Consider the following 19449-nt stretch of genomic DNA (forward strand, 5'->3'; position numbering starts at 1 on the left):
CATAGCTAACAGTGAAGAACTAGGTGGAAGAAATAATCAACTGAAGTTCCTATAGATCAAGCCTGGAATTGGAGGGAGGGTTGAAAATTAGTATTTGCATTTCTGAAAGTGGTTTGGTCAGAATGTAGACTGAGAGGAGATGAGAAGCTATAGGTTAGTACAGAATGGCAGTTTTCTTGGTGACATGGATAAGTAGTGAAGTTTGGACAATTCTTGCTGATCTAAAGCTGAAGGTATAGCAATTTGTGAGTAAGGAGTCCAGGGTAGTTTGTGAGGATCACCAGGTAGTAGTAGCTCTGGTGATCCTTATCTGCAGTTACCACAAATCTCGTGTTGCAAGAGGCTTACTCTTTTTTTTGGTGATCAGCCTATGTGTGAGTCACACTGACAAGCTGGTTTTTTATTGCATAACTTACTGATGGCTCCTGTTGTAGTATTTCTGTCTTTGTTGTGTGAATTGCCTTCATTGAGTCAGTCTTGTTAATATTGCAGCTATCGGGTGATCTCCCAGAATTTTAAAATTCTTTGATGCAGGGTAACAGATTATCACTTCTACAGCTAGATGCATGAAGACGTAGAATACAGGAGTGCAAAGTCTGCTGGTGTGAGTGGGCAAATGATAATGCTGAAGAACCCATTGTTGGTACATTGTCATTTTTCATTGGCCTCTGGACTTTGGCATCTGCTATGTTGGAGTGAATATAATGTGGCTGAGATAAAACATATATTAACAGTGTCAGACTAATAATATTTTGCCTGAAACCTGTTTTTGACAGCCTGAAACCTGTTTTTGACAGCATCAAATGTGTCACAGAAGGCTACAGCAATTCCAGAGATGCAAAGTGCATTTTGAAATATGTTATGATCATCACTGAGGTCTTCTCTTGCTGTTTTTTGTAACTGGTGTAGGCTAATACAAATAGTCTTCGTAGATGAGATAAAGACTTAGCAAAAGAAGAACAAGTTCCAGGAGACAATATCTCTAACATAGGTCTACAGCTAGTTTATATAGTTTTTCTGGCATGCAAGACATATTATGGTTGCCTGGATTGAGACAAAAAAAAATAGCGCAGGGAAGCTCGTAGTTCTTTGGAGGCTGCATATTTGGCTTCAAAATTCCAGGTGGTCCTGAGAAGGCATTTGGCTCATGCCTTGGTTTACTTTGAAGTTTCCTGATGCATATTTGAGGAACTTGACTCTCACAGAACAGCTTTAGACTATTAAAATTGACAAAATAAATGAATTTATACAGCCTACTTTGCCTAGTATAGAATGATGAAAAACTATGTAGAATTGAGCTCACTGTTGGGGACAATTTGTAACGCACTCATGGGTCTTTACAGTTGGGAGAAAGACTGGAAAATTTTCAAATGGGGATCTAGTTTCTGTCATTTTTAAAGAAAATTTATTATTACTTTCTTTCCAAAGAATAACTTGGTGAAGTCTTTTCTAACACATCTTTGCATAAAAAGTGGTTTTGCAGTTCTTAAATATTTTAAAAATACATATTTTGACGTTTTTAAAAAGTGCATCTAAAGTAAAAAGAATTTGTCTAATGCTCTTAAGAGAGCTTTGTAAAGCATTTGAAAGCTTTATATAATAGGAATGTTTACTGAGCATAGAGAGGGAGGCTTCTTAAGGTCATGGAATAAACCAGGAGCAGAATCTGCATCTCTTGGTTTTGTCTTGGTGTGTCTTTTGGTTCTGATATTTATATTGGGTGTTACATGGTATTCTCAATTGTAACTAATTCACAAAATTTTACAATTTGTCTATATTCTTCTAACAAGCTATTAATTCAGTTATTTCAATAAAGACCATTTATGAGTTGGCTGATTATTTTAGATGCACAGTGACAACTTCGAGAAATACGTATTTTCCACCTGCTTACCATACGTGTTTTGTAGCACTTCTCTAGTATATTAGCTTGCTGTTCTGGCTTTTAAAAAATGCTATGGCTTTTAATTAGCTGGTATTTTAAGAATAAACACATCTAAAAATTATTCTTACTGCTACACTTTAGCTTTGTGTTAATATTTTACTGATTTTTTTTTTCCACACCTAGTAAAAGATGAGAAAATGGTTTTATATGAGGGTAGATGTAACTTGTATAATTTTCCAAAAAGATTTTTATGATATGTCTTTATTGTGGTTAGTGCAAAGGAATTAAGAACAAAACTTACCTTTTGGAAGTCACTGGCTTCCTTTTCCAAGTTAAATTAGATATAAATTGCATGAGCACTTGGAATTCTTGGCACTTAATTTCCATTATTATGTCCTTTTGTGTTCAGAACATTAATTTTTTTCTGCAGTTTAAGTGTAATCATTATGTAGTGCTCTCTTTAATTAGTTTTGTTTCCCTGAAGTTAAATTTTACACAGCCAAATAAGGAAAATTTTATAATTCTTTTCACCCTGCTTAGGGCTCAGGTTTTCTTTTCGATTTCACAATATCGTCTCACTGCCAGCATTCATTTCAGATACATGTGTTAATAGCTTATTCCACCCAATAATGGTACTAATCCCATGCAGGATATTCTAGATATACCTTGTCCTAAACTTTGAAATGTTTGTTGAGTTCTTGGATCATTAAAGGTGTTTGCTCTGAGAAGTGTCAAAATTATGGATGTATGAGTTTTACATACAAGTCAGTACGTATTGTATTACATACAATATAAGTTTTGCATATGTATAGACTACAAACCTCTGGGGGGGATTGTCAGGGACCCAGGGGGCTGGGTAGTGGTCTCCTTAATCCTGACAGTAAGGGGAAAGGGTGTGAGGAGGAGGATGCTGGCAGTGCACATCAACAGTTGGTTGTGAAACTGGGGTTGGCAACAGGCTTTTGGGTTCTACAGCCATGGGTCCCTGTTGGCAGGGTCTGCCCGAGAGAGATGGGATCCACCTCACTAAGGCAGGACAAATGCATCTTTGCCAGCAGGATGGCTCATCTTGTAAGGAGGTCTTTGAACCAGGAATGATGGGGGAAAGAGAGAGTAACTAGCAGCACTGTGAGGCAGTGACTGACCAGGTGGATAAGCAAAGGGCCTGCAGTGATGTAACACAAAAGGATCACAAAATCAACAAAACAGGGCTTAACCAGGGTCACTTCTAGCATTTGCATATAAGCAAGGTAGTGCCTACAAGGCACCATTATGGAGAAATCCCTGAAACCATTTCTGGGAAATCGACGTGCAAGGGTACCTCTCTGAAGTGCATGTACAATAATGCATGTGGCATGGGGAATAAACATGTGTGCAGTTGCAAGGCTGTGATCTTGTTGGCAATGTGGAAATGGATGGAGATGTGGTGGGATGACTTGCATGACTGGAGTGTTGCAGTGGAAGAATACAGACTCTTCAAGAACAGGCCAGGAAGACGAAGGAGTGAAGTTGCCTTTTATATGAGAGAGAAGCTGGAGTGCCTGGCATGGATAATGAACTGAGAGCTTATGGGTAGGAATTAAGGAGCAGACTGGTAAACGTGACATTGTAGTGTGTGTCTGCTCTAGGCTGCCTGACCAGGAATAACAAGTGGATGAGGTACTCTACAGGCATATTGGAGCAGCGTCATGTTTGCGGACCCTGGTCTTCATGGGGGACTTCAGCCAACTCAGTATCTGCTGGAGGCACAACGCAGCAGGGCATAAGCAATTCAAAAGTTTTCTGCAGTGCACTGGTGACTACTTACTTCTCCAAATGATACTGCAGCCAATGAGGAAAGATGTTTTGCTGAACCTCATACTCACAAAGAAGGAGAGGTTTGTTGGGGGTGTGAAGTTCAAAGGCAGCCTTGTCTGTAGGGATGATGAGATAGCGGAGTTCAGGGTACTGAAAGAAGGGAGAAGGGCAAAAAGTAGGCTCACAACCCTGAACTTCAAGAGAGCAGACTTTGGCCTCTTCAAAGATCTGCTTGGTAGACTCCTTTGGGATGAATCCCTGGAGGGAAGAGGGGCCCAAGAAATATGGTTTAACATTGAAGGATCACATCCACCAAGCTCAAGAGCTGTTCATCCCAATGAGCAGGAAGTCAGGCAAAAATGTCAGGAGCTCTTTCAAAACTCAAAACACCGTAAGGAAACATGAAAAAGGTGGAAACAGGGACAGTTACCCTGGGAGGAATACAGAGATACTCTCTGAGCTTGCAGAAATGGGGTTAGGAAAGCCAAAGCCTGATTGCAAGTGGATCTGGGAAGGGGTTTCAAAGGCATCATGAAGGGCTTCTATAAATACACAGGTGACAAAAGGAAGATGAAAGAATATTTGGGCCCTCATATGAATGAGGCAAGGGGCCTTGTGACAGAGGACATGGAAGAAGCTGAGGTTCTTTTTTGCCTGTCTGGACTGATAGGACTGGCCTTCAGGAATCCCAGGCCCTGGTGACCACTGAGGAAGTCTGGAGCAAGAAAGATATGCCCTTGGTGGAAGAGGATCAAGTGAAGGAATACTTAAGCAAACTGTACATACATAAGTCTATGGGCTGTGATGAGATGTACCCAGGAGTGCTGAGGGAGCTCGCTAATGTCTTTGCAAGACCTCTTGATAATCTTTGAATAATCATGGTGATTGGGAGAAGTGGCTGAAGACTGGAGGAGAGTAATGTCATTCCTATCTTCAAGAAGGAGGACCCAGGAAACTACAGGCTGGGCAGCCTTACCTTGGTCCCTGGGCAGGTGATGGAGCTGCGATTAGTGGCTGGAAACTATTTCTAGGCCCATGAACAACAAGAAGGTGATTTGGAATAGCTAGCATGGGTTCACAAAGAGGAAGTCATGGTTAACCCAGTTGATAAACTTGTATGATGAAATGACTGGCTTAGTAGATGAGGAGTGAGCAGTGGATATCATCTGCCTAGATTTTGGTAAGGCTTTTAGCACCATATCCCATGAAATCCTCACAGAGAAGCTGATGAAATCTGAGCTGCGTAAGCAGGCAGTGTGGTGGGTTGAAAACTGGCTGAATGGCTGGGCCCAGAGGGTAGTGATCAGTTACTTGAAGTCAATTTGGAGGCCGGCAACTAGTGGTGTACCTCAGGTATCAATGCAGTGTCCAATCCTGTTCAACATCTTCATTTATGATCTGGATGATGGGACAGAATACATCCTCAGCAAGTTTGCTGATGACAAAACTGGCTAATAAGCCAGAGCATCCTCTGTGCTGCCACCCAGAGGGACCTCAACAGGCTGGAGAAATGGGCTGGCAGGAATGTCAGGCAGTTCAACAAGGGTAAGTGCAAAGTCCTGCACCTGGGGAAGAACAACCCCAGGCATCAATATATGCTGGGGGCCAACCATGTGCAAAGCAGCTTTGTGGAAAAGGACTTGGGAGTCCTGGGTGAAGCAGCAGTGTGCCCTTGCATCAAAGGTAGCTAATTGTACCCTGGGCTGTGTTAGACAAAGTATTGGCAGGAGGTCACAGGCGGTGATCCCTCCCATCCCTCCCCTCTACCCAGCACTGGTGAGGCCACACCTGGAGTGCTGTATCCAGTTCTGGGCTCCCCAGTGTGAGACAGACATGGACATACTGGAGAGAGTCCAGCAAAGGGCCGCAAAGGTGGTTAATGGACTGGAGCATCTCTCATCTGAGGAAAGGATGAGAGAGCTGGGACTGTTTGTCCTGGATGAGAGAGGGCTCAGGGAGATCTTACCAATGTATATATATCCCTAAAGGGAGGGTGCAAAGAGGACGGAGCCAGGCTCCTTTCAGTAGTACCCAGTTACAGGACGAGACAATGGGCACAAACTTGAAACACAAGAGGCTCCATTGGAAACCCTTGTTTACTGTGAGGGTGACTAAGCACTGGCGCTGGTTGCCCAGATAGGTTGTGGAGTCTCCCTCCGTCGAGATATTCATAAGATGACTGGATATGGATCTTGAGTGGCCTGTTCCAGATTGCTGTGCTTGAGCAGGGAGGTTGGACCAGATGACCTCCAGAGGTCCCTTACAACCATTCTGTGGTAGGAAGATGTTTGTTGGGTAAGCCTGTCAGCTGGAAGAAGGCTTCTCCAGAATGTTACACAAGTGCATGTAGTAAACTTAAGAGTGAAACAGTTTTTATGCTCCAGGTTTCAAAGACAGACTGGAAAAATCTGAGTTCTCTGGAGCTTTTGTTCTACTGCTTGTTCTCTGTTTGTTGTGATATGCAGACATCTAATTAGGCAGTGCTAATTGTACATAGACTGCTAAATTCAGCTCAAAGGAGGTGTGGTGTTCACACAAATAAGCTAGAGTTGTGAAGTGGCTGAAGCTGCTGGCTGTAGCATGCTTGCTTCTTGTGCAGTTTAAAAGCTGTTATGTTTAATGAGATGGGATAGCAAGGAGATATTTTATTACTTTCTGATAATCTGTTTTCAACACAGCAAAATTTTGTTTCTGTTACTGCTTGTCATGGCTTTCTGGTAAAAAGAAAAAGCAGAGAAAGACATTTAAGCAAAAGCTGTTGTGGAATGGGTATCCAGGGAGCATAGGGGCCACAGTTAAAGATCACTTGCTACATCTGACACCTGCAAAATGAGTTGCTGTTAAATTTGTACAAGTGAGGAACAAGGTCCCGCCTGGGAAGCTGGGGACATTTTGCCAGTGAACTTACTGTGGCCTACAGCAAAATTTTCTTTAAATTTCCTTTAAATTATTTTCTTTCTCTTTTAAAATGTGACTTGTAATGTGTTGCCTCTTAGAAGGAGAGTTAGGAAGATTGTGTAATATTAGTGGAGACAATTTTGGAAATACTTTTAGAAATGTGCTAAGAAGAGAAGTGATTAAAATGTATTTTTATCTTGGTCTCTGGATGATGCTCAAGAGGCTGCTAATAATGTTGAGAAGTAACAGGCCGTTTTATCAGCGGCAAAACTAATGGTTTGCTATGGGTTTTTGACCTACATATGGTTACACCACCCTCTGCTCCTCACGCACACGTTGCTGTGAATGTCCTCTTATCTTGCTGCTTGACTGCATGAGTGGCAGTGTGTTCTGTGCCTGGTTTAGAGCTACCTGCATGCTAAATGCTGCCCCTCCGAATGAATAAAGGGTTGGATTATAACTGCCTTCCTCTCAGTTGGGGTACTAATTTGTGTCTGTCTACCTTATCTAGCCACAGATATTTTTTTTCTTTTTTAACATCCCCCCTTCCCCCCCAGGTAGAGGTGTCAAGTATCTGGTTCTTCCAACTCTAAAATCAGGTTTGAAATTAGAGAATGGATTCAAAGGCTACTGTAAATATATGTGGGAAATGACAGATGTACAGAGACCAAGATTCTGTTAAGAAATCAGGTTAAAAATAGTAAGTAAGTGTCCTTTTATCTGAGTTCTATTTTGCGTGCTTATTGAGAAAAGAGCTGTGCAAAAGAAAGTGCTTAATCATGTAGAGGTCTTTTCATGCTGCTTAACTCCTCTTTTCATAGTTACTATTCATACAACTTCCACTGCTAATCTAATTGCAATGTTTCTGATCTAGCCAAATAAGCTGCCTTCAGTGACTGTGGGATTTTTTTCAGCATCTAAAACCCATTTAGAACAGTTTCATTATTGCTGACACTTTACACTCTTTTTTTTTTTTTCTTGATCAAACTTACTTGGACTTCTACTTTGTTAGGACACCAGTTTTTAGTAATACATGTCTACGGTGTTAAGAGCTTTGCATCGTATTTTGTAGCTCATTGCTCCTGGCTTTGATCTCAATAAAAACGAAACACAATAAGTGTTATGACCTAACTTTTTCAGTGTTTAAGATAACACTCCCTGCAGTGTGTATGTTTGTATAAAAATATATACACACGCACACACATTTATGTCTAAGTGTGTGTATATATAAAAATGTGTTTAGAACTATGTATGCACACACATTATTAAGTGGTTTTGTTTGCACACTGTTTGCATTCCCTGTTCTGCATTCTCAAAATTAATTCAGCATGTCGAGAACAGCTATGTTGGCTTTAAATGAGTTTCATTGCACTTTTTTAATGCTTATCTCATTTTAACTGAATAAGTGAAATCTGCCTGAAGTAAGGATGAACTGTTTTTGATCGAGCCTGCTGGTAACCTAATTTTCAATGGGTATATTAGAATGAAAATTGTGCAGTTAGCACTTTGGTCAGTACAGGCAACTTACGAATAGCCCTGCACAAAGTTGTGTTGCAACTTGTTGGGATGATTGTATAAAGAACTCATTTTACATTTGTAAATCTTTAATGTATGCCTGTGAGAAGCTTTGTAGCTTGGTGTATTTATTTTGCTCGGACACAAGGATGAAAATAAAGAGTATTTTAAAAATGAATCAATTTATCCAAGTGTGGCAATTACAGAATTCTCCAGCATTCATGCATTAATGGAAGCATGTTAAAAATTCAAGGTGGTTTTCATTATTAAAGATATCTTTTTCCACACCCTTGTGAGAAAAACCTATCTTTCAACAATGAAGTAGCACATTTGCAGTATTTAAAATTCATAAATGCAAAATAAAATCAAGAAAACAAGGAAATATTTTACTTCCCGGACAAACAAAAATGAGCAAAACCCTAGGTAAATTACTTGTCTCCAAAGTTGGGTAAATCAAAAGGCTCTGTGAAACCTGATGGACCTTGTTGCTAGTTTGGTTTTGGTGTTTGTTTTTTTTAATGTTATATTTTATGTGCCATTTATAAAAATCTCTGTAATATGAGAATAGCAAAAATCATGAGTTGTGGCTAGATGGAAGAGAGCTCTATATTAAATTATTATAGAAGTGACAATGTGTATTTTGCAGCTGTGAAGATTTTGATTGGAAAGCAAGAGCATACTTGTAAATATCATAAAAATTCCAGTAACTGTTAGTTGTCTTTGCATAATTTCTCCTGTAGTCCCTTCTGTGTTGCTCAGAGCAACTCCATAGAATATATGCCAGTGTGTGTATCAGTGACATTGTTAATGTAAATAATTCTGAAATCTGACACTATCAAGCATTAACATCATCAAGAAGACTATGTTCAACAATGTGAGCTACTTGTAAAGTAACCTGTTATGATGCATTCCATTAAGACATAGAGCATCTGCATACAATACTGTAATACCTGGAACTTGCAACAATTTGCTTTGACTTAGTTTGCACTGAGATTTGGGTTCCTGATTTGCATTGCTGGCATCTATTTTTATTTTCTGCTTTGTTACCAGAGGACTAGAAGGTGGCTAACAAGACATCAATCTTTGAAAGGGTTTAAAGGGGAGATCAAAGAACTGCAGACCCCTATGCCTGATGAATGAACTGTGCAGATTAATACAAACTAGAACAGGGAATAGAATTGTTGAGCACACAGATGCCTAAGATGTCTCTGTATATTTTTAGCGTCATGATGCACAAAGCTATGGAAGATGCCTGAAATTGTCAACAAACATGTGGACAGGGGACATAGTTAATATATGCAATTTCTCAAAAAATGTTTGGCACAGTTCGTCACTAACAGCTGTTGAACTGAGCAGCCATGGGATGGAGGATTGTGTCTCTTTGGAGAAATTGTTAGAAGTCAGGAAATGGAGAGTACAAATAAATGGTGTTGGAGGCCATACAGGACGTGTGCTGGATCCATACTCTAAATAATTTATTTGTATAATTTATGAGTTGGAAAATGGATGAATAGTGGTATGATCAACTTTGCTGCCAACACAGATATTTGGAGTAGAAAACTGAGGCCAGACTGAAGAATTGCAGAAAAATACTATGGGACTGAGTGATTATCTCCCCTTTTATTTCTCAGCTAAATGTAAAATCATGCATATTGGGGCTGGAGGGGGAGAAATTCCAACTTCATGATTAAAATGAAAAGGTGTGAAGTGACTTACTACCACTTGAGAATGAGAGTTTGTGCTTATAATAGTTCCTTGGAAATGTCACTGTAGTGCTCAATAGCAGACAGAAAGCTAATATTCAGTATTTTAGGAAAGAAGAACAAAAGAGGTAAGGTTCTTACGGTAGCGTATGGAGCTAAAAGTGCCTCTGCATCTTGCACGCTTCATGTAGTTCTAGTCTCTAAGCTTCAGAAAGGATACAGTAAAACTGGCAGAGGTGCAAGGATAAGCTGATGAAGATTATTAGATTGATGCCTGAAAAGGCAAAACTGGAAGAAGGCAAAACTGAAAGAAAGGAACTGCTTTCTACTGCGTGATGTGCGGTACTGGTTATTTACAGAGATGATGTGGGAGGTTCTACTGTTCTGAATACCACAGGACCAGTCAAACCTGTGGCTACTAGTTTCTCTGGAAACCATGAGGACACACAAGGTCAAAAATACTGATTCACCATCTTGGGAAAAAAACGTTTGGCTTTCTTGTACAAATTTGAGCAGTTGGTTCACTGCTGTAAGCCCTCCAAGTTTAGGCCCTTTACATGTACTGTTTCAGTTCTCACCAGTCTGAAGTATTTTTCCCTTAGTTCCATTGGGCATCTTAGACTTCAAGTATTTCATGCCAACAATAAAGGACAAGCTTGCCATTTAGTATACATTTGATAAACATTTTCATTTTCTTTTAGTAATGGATTAGTTAACGATTCATCAGTAAAAGAAAACCCAGCTTTCTGTGTGTGTTCGGAACATGTTCCAAAGACTTTTCCAGTGACAGTATTCAGAAATGCATGATAGAGGCACATAGACTGAAGCCCAAAATAATTTCTCTAGGTAGATATTTGTAGCTCCCAGAAGAATAAAATAATCTGTATGAATTTTCTAAGTTTCTTCAAAAATCTGATTATTTATACAAGGAAAAGATCATTCTTTAATTTAACCTCCAAAAAGTATTCTCTGCAGACAGTAGGAAAGCAGTTATTAATTTTTAATCTGCCAACTGGGCAGTAATCTTGTCTAGTAAGCCCTTGGTTAATCTTAAAACAGAATTTGAAGGTGGTTTATATAAATCTCTTGAAATTGTACCCTTAACCAGAGTAACTTCCTTTGAAAGCAAAACTTACTTGCTGTCTCTGTTATACATGTTCCTGGTGAATGGCAAGAGGATAGGTTTCTTATTTCTAGGTACAATCAGTCTTTGCAATTTGCCAGTAAATTGGTTCTTTTGCTTATTTCTCAGGACTCTTATTTTCTGTTTGCTTGGTGTGTGCTGTTTTTCTGAGGAGTGGAAAGGGGCTTTTGAAACACTCTGTGGTTTGGATTATTGTTTCTAATGTTCTTCTGTAGTGACAGAACTCCCTTACAACAGTCTCTTTTCAATCACTGTGAACTCCTTTTATTCTTGGTAATGATGTCTTTTGACAAAATCATAATTGCACTCTGTCTTTATAAAAACATGTTTTTCCATTGACTGTAGAGGGTCAGATCCCGTGAACATGTTCTAAAGTCAGTAAAGCATCTAGATAATGGTGTACCTACAAAAACAGTTTCATTTGAGACATGCACTGCTTCTTGGTGTTCTGCCTCTCTCGCAGCAGAGTCCAAATTCATGTTTTTGTGGAATTACCAAGCTGTACATGCAACAGTATCTTGCTGGCTGTTGTATATGGTGCATCCCATAATAAACATTTTCCAGACCAGTATTCAGTGAACCTATCCCCTATAAATTATTTTGCTTTCAAAAGCAAAATCTGACATTAATAGTGTCAGTAAATGCCCATCACTAAAACCATTTGTTCTCTAGTGGACAGACTACAAGATCTTTATATGATATGTCATCAAGCTCCAAGCACTTACTTTGACAAACTGCTATCAGGTGTGGAAATTTCACTTATGGGAATCTCCCCCTTGACTTTTTCCACAATTATTGATCTGTGCTTGGACCAGCTTATTTTGACTCTACTGAACTTAAGATGCCTCCATCATAGGTTCTTTAAGGGTTGTTTTGTTTGGGTGTTTCTGCAAGTATTTTTACCTTCTTTCTATTGTTACTAGTACTGATGTTCCACTTGGTGTCTGAGACTTCCCTCTCCTCATAAAGACAAGGCTTTTCTTGAAGAAAAGCCTATCTATACCTGCAGCTGTTCTTCAACATTTCCAAGGTCCACTATGCAAATGCTGCATGGCATAACCATAGGGATAATCCTGTTTTTCAGATCAGGAGTTCACATTGCTTGTACTTTCTGAGCTAAAGTGACATCCTCTGTTAAATTTTTAGCTGGTAGAGGCAGCTATCTTCTCCTGTCTCTTGAAAGCTTCTGTGTGCACAGCTGCTCCCGATAGTATAAATGTTATATCCATAGTATATTGTGCTACCAGTTCTGGCAGTAACAGAAATTTCCATGTTGTTACAAGATCTCTTGGCATATCATCCTTACAAAACCTAATATTGTATACACGACCTGTGGGGTTTCCTGCTTGCATGTAACGTCCAGTTATCTGCTAACAAGGTATCGTGAAGGCTACTCACTTTGTGGTGGAGTGTGTGCCAGAGTAATGTTTGGTGTTCATCTGGAAAAAAAAAAAGGTCAATTGACTAGTTAGTGTAATAAAGTCAAAAGATTCTCAGGGAGTTATATTCTTTGTACGGTGTTTTGGAGAGTGAGGGGACAGGACAGACACGTGATTGTGTTTATCAAAGTAGCTTAGTCTCATCAAAATAGAATTTCCCGTTTCAGAATGTTAGATCATCTAGTCAACGGATCTAGTTGAAGATGTCCCTGCTCATTGCAGGGGGGGTTGGGCTAGATGACTTTTAAAGATCCCTTCCAACCCAAACTATTCTATGATTCTAACTGTGTCTTAGTCTCTTGTGTTTGACAGAGTTTCTGGTCTTAGTAATGTTTTCTTAAGTTACTTCTGCATTAATTAATGAATCTGGTGAAATCGACTCCTTTACAGTTTCTATCTTACTGAAACTTTATCTTAGGATATATTTTATCTTATGGATATAGAAACTTCTTATGTTGTGATGTATTCTGGTTTGGCCCTTTGTAATTTCCATAATTTTCTTGGGTTTCCTCAAAACTAAATAGTCTGTAACAAAATTTGTACCTTCCCCCCAGAAGCATAGCAAATTGGGACAGTGAAATACTCAGCAATTGACACTCTTCCGTGAGAAAACAAGTTGTTCTTTTGGGCTTACCTAGTTTTGTTCTATAGTGGTGTTTGCCTACACTTTGAGATTCTTACAAAGCTAAAATGTCAGTGGTCATTTGATTCTCCTTAATGAAATATTTAATTGATGCATCCAGAGGTCTTAGAAGCCCAGTTTCCCTTATGTGGAAGGAGGTTGCTTAGATCTGCCATGTCATGGTCACCTTGTTCAGACATCCATCCGTTATCAAACTCACATAGAGCTCACTGGTCAGTAATTCTTTAGCTTCATCCTCTTAGTGCCTTCTAAAACTATAGGTCTGTGTTTTCCCAGGTGGACTGGCAAGCAGTGAGAGCAGGATGCTTCACAGAGGCCTCGACTGTCCCATTCTGACTGGAGAAAGCCTTAAGTCTACCCTGACTGGATAAAGTCTTAAGTAGCCCAGTCTGATCCCATAACTAATCCTGCTTTGAGTAGGTGGCTGAACTGGAGACGTTCTGAGGTCCCTTTGCACCTGAACGATGCTGTGATTATCAATTCTGTGATCTTAAGTTAATGAACAATTTTATATAAAAATTTGTGGGCTGATTCTGGATAACATTAGTAAGAAGATTCTGGATAACAGTAAGAGGTCTCAGAGGGACTTCTGTACTGCCTGTGATCAGGCTTTCACTGCATTTGTCATGATGCATTTATCTTACCTGTCAAGAGAAGATCACTTTACCTGAGTCATCTTGAAGTTCTAATAGCTATTAATTGGTCAACTTAAGCGCTTTATAAACACTAAGGAATTTGTCAATGCTAATGAAATGCCTGTTCTGTCCTCTTTTAGGTATAATATTTGCATCTTCTTTTTCTTACATTACAGGTTTATGACACTAAAAGAAACTATACAGTATTATTGCCTAATCAGGTGTCAGACTCTTAGTGCAAATACCAAAAGCAACATGTGAACTGCCTTTGAATGACAAGCAGTAGGAGTGGGACCCCTGTCATCTTGAGAGGGACATCTGTGCCTAGGTTGATGTCATTTTAACACAGGAGCGCTTCCCGGCTTCTGGGCCTGTGCGTATACCTTTGCTGTGGTTCAAATTTATTGTCTGGGCATGAGTTAACTGAGCCATGGGAAGGAAACTTGGAGGGAGTTTCCAATTGAAGGAATTACAGCTGTGTGGGTTGGACAGGGATCTCTTGATGGCTGTAGGGAGACAGGGACTTTCTTTTGCATGTCTCAGCAGGCAGTTTAGATGTGCTTTGAAAGATCTGGGATTACCGGATGCTGACTTCCACTAAATCCTGAACTCAGTAAGAGAAGAGAGCTGCTTCTACATAAGGTAGTGCTGGTAGCGCAGCTGGCTGCACCTTAGCTTTTAGGCAGCATCTGCTTGTTTACTCACGTCTTCTATGAGTACGGTGACTCTCTGATTAAAGTAAGAAAACTACAGTCTTGTAAATTGTACTGAAAACTTTATTTGCTCTGATAGAATCAGTTTCTTAAAGAGTTAGTATCAGTCTGTTAATTACATTAGCATGGTTTCTCCTCTTAGAGAGCATTTCTCAAACTAGTGGATATCATGATTTAAGTCCTATGTATTAACAGTATACCACTTACCACTTTCTAAGACATAATAGAAAAATAAAATACGTATAATGTTGTGGATACAGCTGCATGTCTGTTCTTTTAGAACAGGTTTGTTCCTAACTGTTCTTGTGTCTGGGGCAACGTCTTATGGAATCTGATTTTTTCCTGTTACCTGCTTTGATCTGTTTAGGTGATAATATTTGATTTTTAAACTGCATTTACTTTGCAATTTAGTCACTGTTGAATTTCTGCTGTATGCAAACAAGCAAGGACTGTTAAAAGTTTTAGCAAATCTATAAAAGCACTGCTTAGTGGCCGATGTGCATAACTAGTATTTGTGGGTCAGCAAGACCTTTTGTTTTTTAGGTGTAGTTTGCTACCGTAGGTGGTGGAAACATTTATTAAAAAGAGTTGAAAATGTTTTGTGGAGCAAATATTAATAATTTTATACTGCTTTGTTCATTATGCTTTCTAAAGAGCAAAGCTTTTGGCATTTCTTTTGGTAGAGGCTGTATGATGGTATATCTTGGTCTAGTAGGTGTTGCTAATAAAAAATTTATTATGCCTTTTGCAAAATTGTTTAGTCATACTTGGATGCACCAGTGTAAATAAATCCCTTTTATGCTTCAGATACTGATAGACATTTTTTTCTTTTGGTTAGTGCCTTAGATGTTAACCAGTATTTTTCACCAATTCCTTATGCTTAAATTCTTAAATGTCTGTGCATATATTTAAAGAAAGGAAAGAAAGAACCAGAAAACAACCTAATGCAGCGCATTAGGCTCTATAGCTCAAGTCAAATAGACTTGAAGTTGTTTCCAAATTTGTTCATGCTGTATAATCTGATTTCTGTAACAGATAGAAATAGTGGCAAAGTATTATCAGTATTATCACAGATGACTGTGAAAGATAAAGTCTCAAATAAGGAGTAAAATACTGTATTTGTACAAAGTTTTATAATGTAATCGAATCCTATTTTTTCCATCTCTTAGATGATGAAGCATGCCTGGGACAATTATAGGCAATATGGATGGGGACATAATGAACTCAAACCAATTGCCCGGAAAGGACATTCCACCAACATATTTGGTAGGCTATACTTTCTGGTTTTTCAGTTTGGTTGTTTGGTTGGTTTTTTTTTTATTTATTTATTTCTGTCCGTGCTATCCTCTTTGAAAATCTACCCAAACTTACTAGCAAATTCTGTTTTAATATAAACCTTTTGAAGTGTGGATGACAGAAGTGTATTGATTATTTCAATGGTACTTCAATTAATTACTTGACTAAACCATCTTTTGGGGAATAATATGTTCTTATTGTTGCAAAAGCTAAGCTGTGTCTATGTGCAATGTTACTTTGTGTGTATACACAGGTATACAGTTATATAAAAAGTTACAATGTAGTGATGGTATTTTGGGATGCAGTGAATATAGATGTGTTGTTAAAAAAAAACTCATCTTGTCTAGGTCTTTGTGTTTAATTCCATGAGAATGTGATACAAGACAAAATGCACATGCAAGATCCTGAAAAGCTGCTAGTACCAATGTGAAATTTAAAGTAGCTTTTAAAAAAAGATCTGGGTAAGGTGAAAATGACGTTGTGACTTGTGGATCGTGAATCTGTAGACTGCAATGAAAGAAAAAAACCACCATTCAAACTACTGGAGTTTGAGGGTAGGGTCAAGTTTTGAAGCAATTCAAGGGATGGAGTGAGAATATTTGAGCAATGGAGTGTGAATATGAGTGTTACAAATGGCATTTAGAATAGATTGAAACATGAGGAAGGTAAAGATCAAGATTCTGAATGACCTACTGTTGCATACATGTGATGGGTAGATGGCTTTTCTTCCTTAAAATATTAGTGACCTGCAGCAGTACTGCTTTTTTGGCATAAATGCATTGGGATAGAATAAGTAGAACAGTGATTGGAAAGTGGCAAATATTTTATTGGTATTCAAACCAGGAAATAATCCTTTTTTTTTGTCCCCAGTTCTGTAGGATTGATATTTAAAAAAAACCTGGTTGTAGCTGTTGAGGACTGAGCCCTGCAGGTTCTCTAGGTTCATCCTCTGGTATAGCAAAACACATAACCTTGATGTTGGCGATTAAGGTTAAGCCTGGATTGATCCAGAATGTACAGCACCTAAATGCGTGAACTTCATGGCTCAGTCATCTTATTTTGAAACGTACACAGGAGAGCTGCTGTAGGACTGGGTAGGGTTTTTTGAATTCTGTTCAGGATTTCATACTGTGTTCATCTACTCTCTGGTATCTGAGGAAGGTACAAATTTATCCTAACCACTTTTTACATGAAGAATGAGTGTGAATATATTGTGTGTACCTTAAGTATGATAGTATTGGTTATAATAGTTTGCTTGAAGTCAAGATTTTATTGGCTTCTATTGTAAGGCAACTGGCTAATGACTTTGTGTGAGATTGGTTCTTGCTGTAATTTGTATTTGTTTTATTTATCTTGCCTTAAACCTTGAATTTGTTTCTTGTGGATGATAGAAATACAGATTAGGATTGTGTAAGTGTCTGTTTTTCTGTGTTTAGTGCCTGAACCCAGCATAAATTATTTTGACTTAAATGAAAATTGGTTAGCTTTTTGTTTTCATTTGTAGGGAAAAAGTAAACTCCCAGAAGAAACTCATTCCAAATGAAGAGTCAAAGGACTTGTTTCAAAAGTATTGTAATGCTTAAAAAGACTTTTCAAATTTTGCTCTGTCCCTTCCCCTGATCTCCTTAAATTTTATCTTGAAACCATTCTTATATCTTACCAAATAAACAAGTGATTTTCATTATATCCAAACAGTTTTTCCATCAAATTTATTTGCATGGTGAACTTCAACCTTAAATAAGTGTTGGACATGGAGAGCAGAGGAGAACTTTAACTAGACACGCTGTTCCTTTCTCCTGCTCCCAGCAATGGAAGGAGAGCCTCTGAGTTAAATTTTCTGCAATAGTTAAAAACAAACAAAATCAAAAACCTGCCCACAAATAAACCCTCTTCCTCCAAACCTGTAGTGTGTAGAAGCCTATTTAAATCTGTAAGAGAATACTTCCAACTGCTGTACTAACCCTATTTGCAGTAAGGACTGTTCACCTTTACTACAAGAAAACCCTTTGGAGCCTGGCATTGATGGCTTTTGGTCATGCACTGGAACCTGGTTTCTTACACTTCAGTATTGTGTGAAAGCTGATACTGTTTGACTACTTTATATTCCTTTATGAAAAAAATGGCTGGGTGAGGGGGAGTTGTCTGAGTGGGCGGAAGGTGAGCAAGTTAGCATGCTCAGGAGAAAAAAGCATCTGGACTGGTCAAGGAGTTTGAAAAGTGAAATGGAAGAGTCTAAGATGCAGGCAGCACTGAGTGAGAGAGTGTGAGGCTGAAAGGAGACCAGAGCAACAGGCTTCTGCTGTGACAGACAGAAAGACATTTCTTAGGTTCCCAGAGGGTATTGTGTAATATTCTTAGATAATTTCTCTTTGCTACTTCGTCCATTGGCACTTCTTTCATTTCTAGATGAAATGAAATCTCTTAAAATCTCTTCTGAAGCTTCCTGTGATTTAGTTGTATGTTATCTCTAAGTTGTGGCTTTCCTTTGTATTTTTTCCACCTGATGAAGTTGTATCTGACATTGAAAATCTTTGAAAATGTTCACCTGTATGATAATGTAGTCTTTGCTGTTGAATTTACATGCAATTCTGTTGCTTAATTTGCCAAGTATAATTTTAGATCAGCCTTGGTTTGTAACCCAGACTCTCTGTGATGTGAAGTTTTTGCTTTATGTGGCAAGAAGACATTTTTCTAATGTTTGTTTTTAATGTGACTGACACAATATTTTGAAGCAATTTGGAATTACAGTTTTACTCTAGTCTTTTCTTTCCATTCCTCCTCTGCTTGCTTCTAACATTTCTCATAATGAGTCTGGAGGACTTATACTTCTTTGTACTTGGAATGTTTATTCTTTGGAGTTCTGGCATTGCTGTCTGAAAGAAATTGCAGACTTCCTCCACATACAAGTTTCTGATCCTCTTATTTCAGCTAACTCTAGCAGCTGATGCTCTCTAAGTGTTTGTCCTTTTAAAATCCAGATGCTATTTTGTGCCATTTAATTTTTAGCAAAATCATGCTGTTATTGCTCTGTTCAAGGCTATTTCACATGAAAAACTTTCCTGAAATATATAATCTTCAGTATATACCAAGTCTAAAAGAGAACCAGCTACTGTTGATTTGGTGGGTGGTAGATGGGGGATGTGTGTGTGTCCTTCTACCGAGGACTGTCTAGCCTGTATTTTTATTGCTAGTACTTTACCAATCTCTATTTCCCATTATGACACCGTTCCTAGCAGTATTTGCCTTTATAGAAGCACTACATAATTCTTTTTAAAATCTGATGCTATTTTTAATAAAAGGTGCTCAGGAAAACCTGTTTTTATTATTCATCTCAAAGATGATTTGACCCAAACTACTTTCTGCTGTTACTGCATTCTGTTATACTTCCATTTCAATTCATAGCACATCTGTGAGATTCAGCAAGGAGATGGCATCACTGGTTGACCCTGCAACCCTTTGCATGAATCTTTGGGAAATAGGGTTTACTGATAATTCTCAAGTGAGGTAAATGTGATTTAATTTAGAAGGCAAATAAGCCATTAATCTTCCTTGTCAGACTCCCCTCTCCCTCCGAAGCAGTGTATATCTGTATCTATGTCTATGCCAAGTGGAACATCAGTGTTCCCAGCATTGCAGGATCTAGCCGGGTTCAGGCTGGGGTAAGAGAAGGGAGGGGAGGTGGCCTGCTCTGGTCTCACAAATCTTAGTTTTAAATCCTTAAAAAAATAAGGAAAGGTGATAAACATTAAAGCAAGATGCTCTGTGCTTCACTGAAGCATGCCAA

The 19449-nt window shown here is 38.7% G+C and overlaps 1 protein-coding gene across 1 annotated transcript in view; it reads left to right on the forward strand.

The window, feature by feature from the left end:
* MAN1A2 (mannosidase alpha class 1A member 2) overlaps positions 1 to 19449 on the forward strand; it is a gene marked incomplete at both ends in the record, with an annotated part of 151258 nt that overhangs the window by 33613 nt on the left and 98196 nt on the right. Inside the window, one exon of the mRNA XM_082012028.1 lies at positions 15539 to 15635. Within this exon, the coding sequence (XP_081868154.1) occupies positions 15539 to 15635 (97 nt within the window). The remainder of the gene's footprint in view (positions 1 to 15538; positions 15636 to 19449) is intronic.

The sequence above is a fragment of the Phaethon aethereus genome, assembly GCF_964289735.1.
Source record: "Phaethon aethereus genome assembly, chromosome: 1".
NCBI lineage: Eukaryota > Metazoa > Chordata > Aves > Phaethontiformes > Phaethontidae > Phaethon > Phaethon aethereus.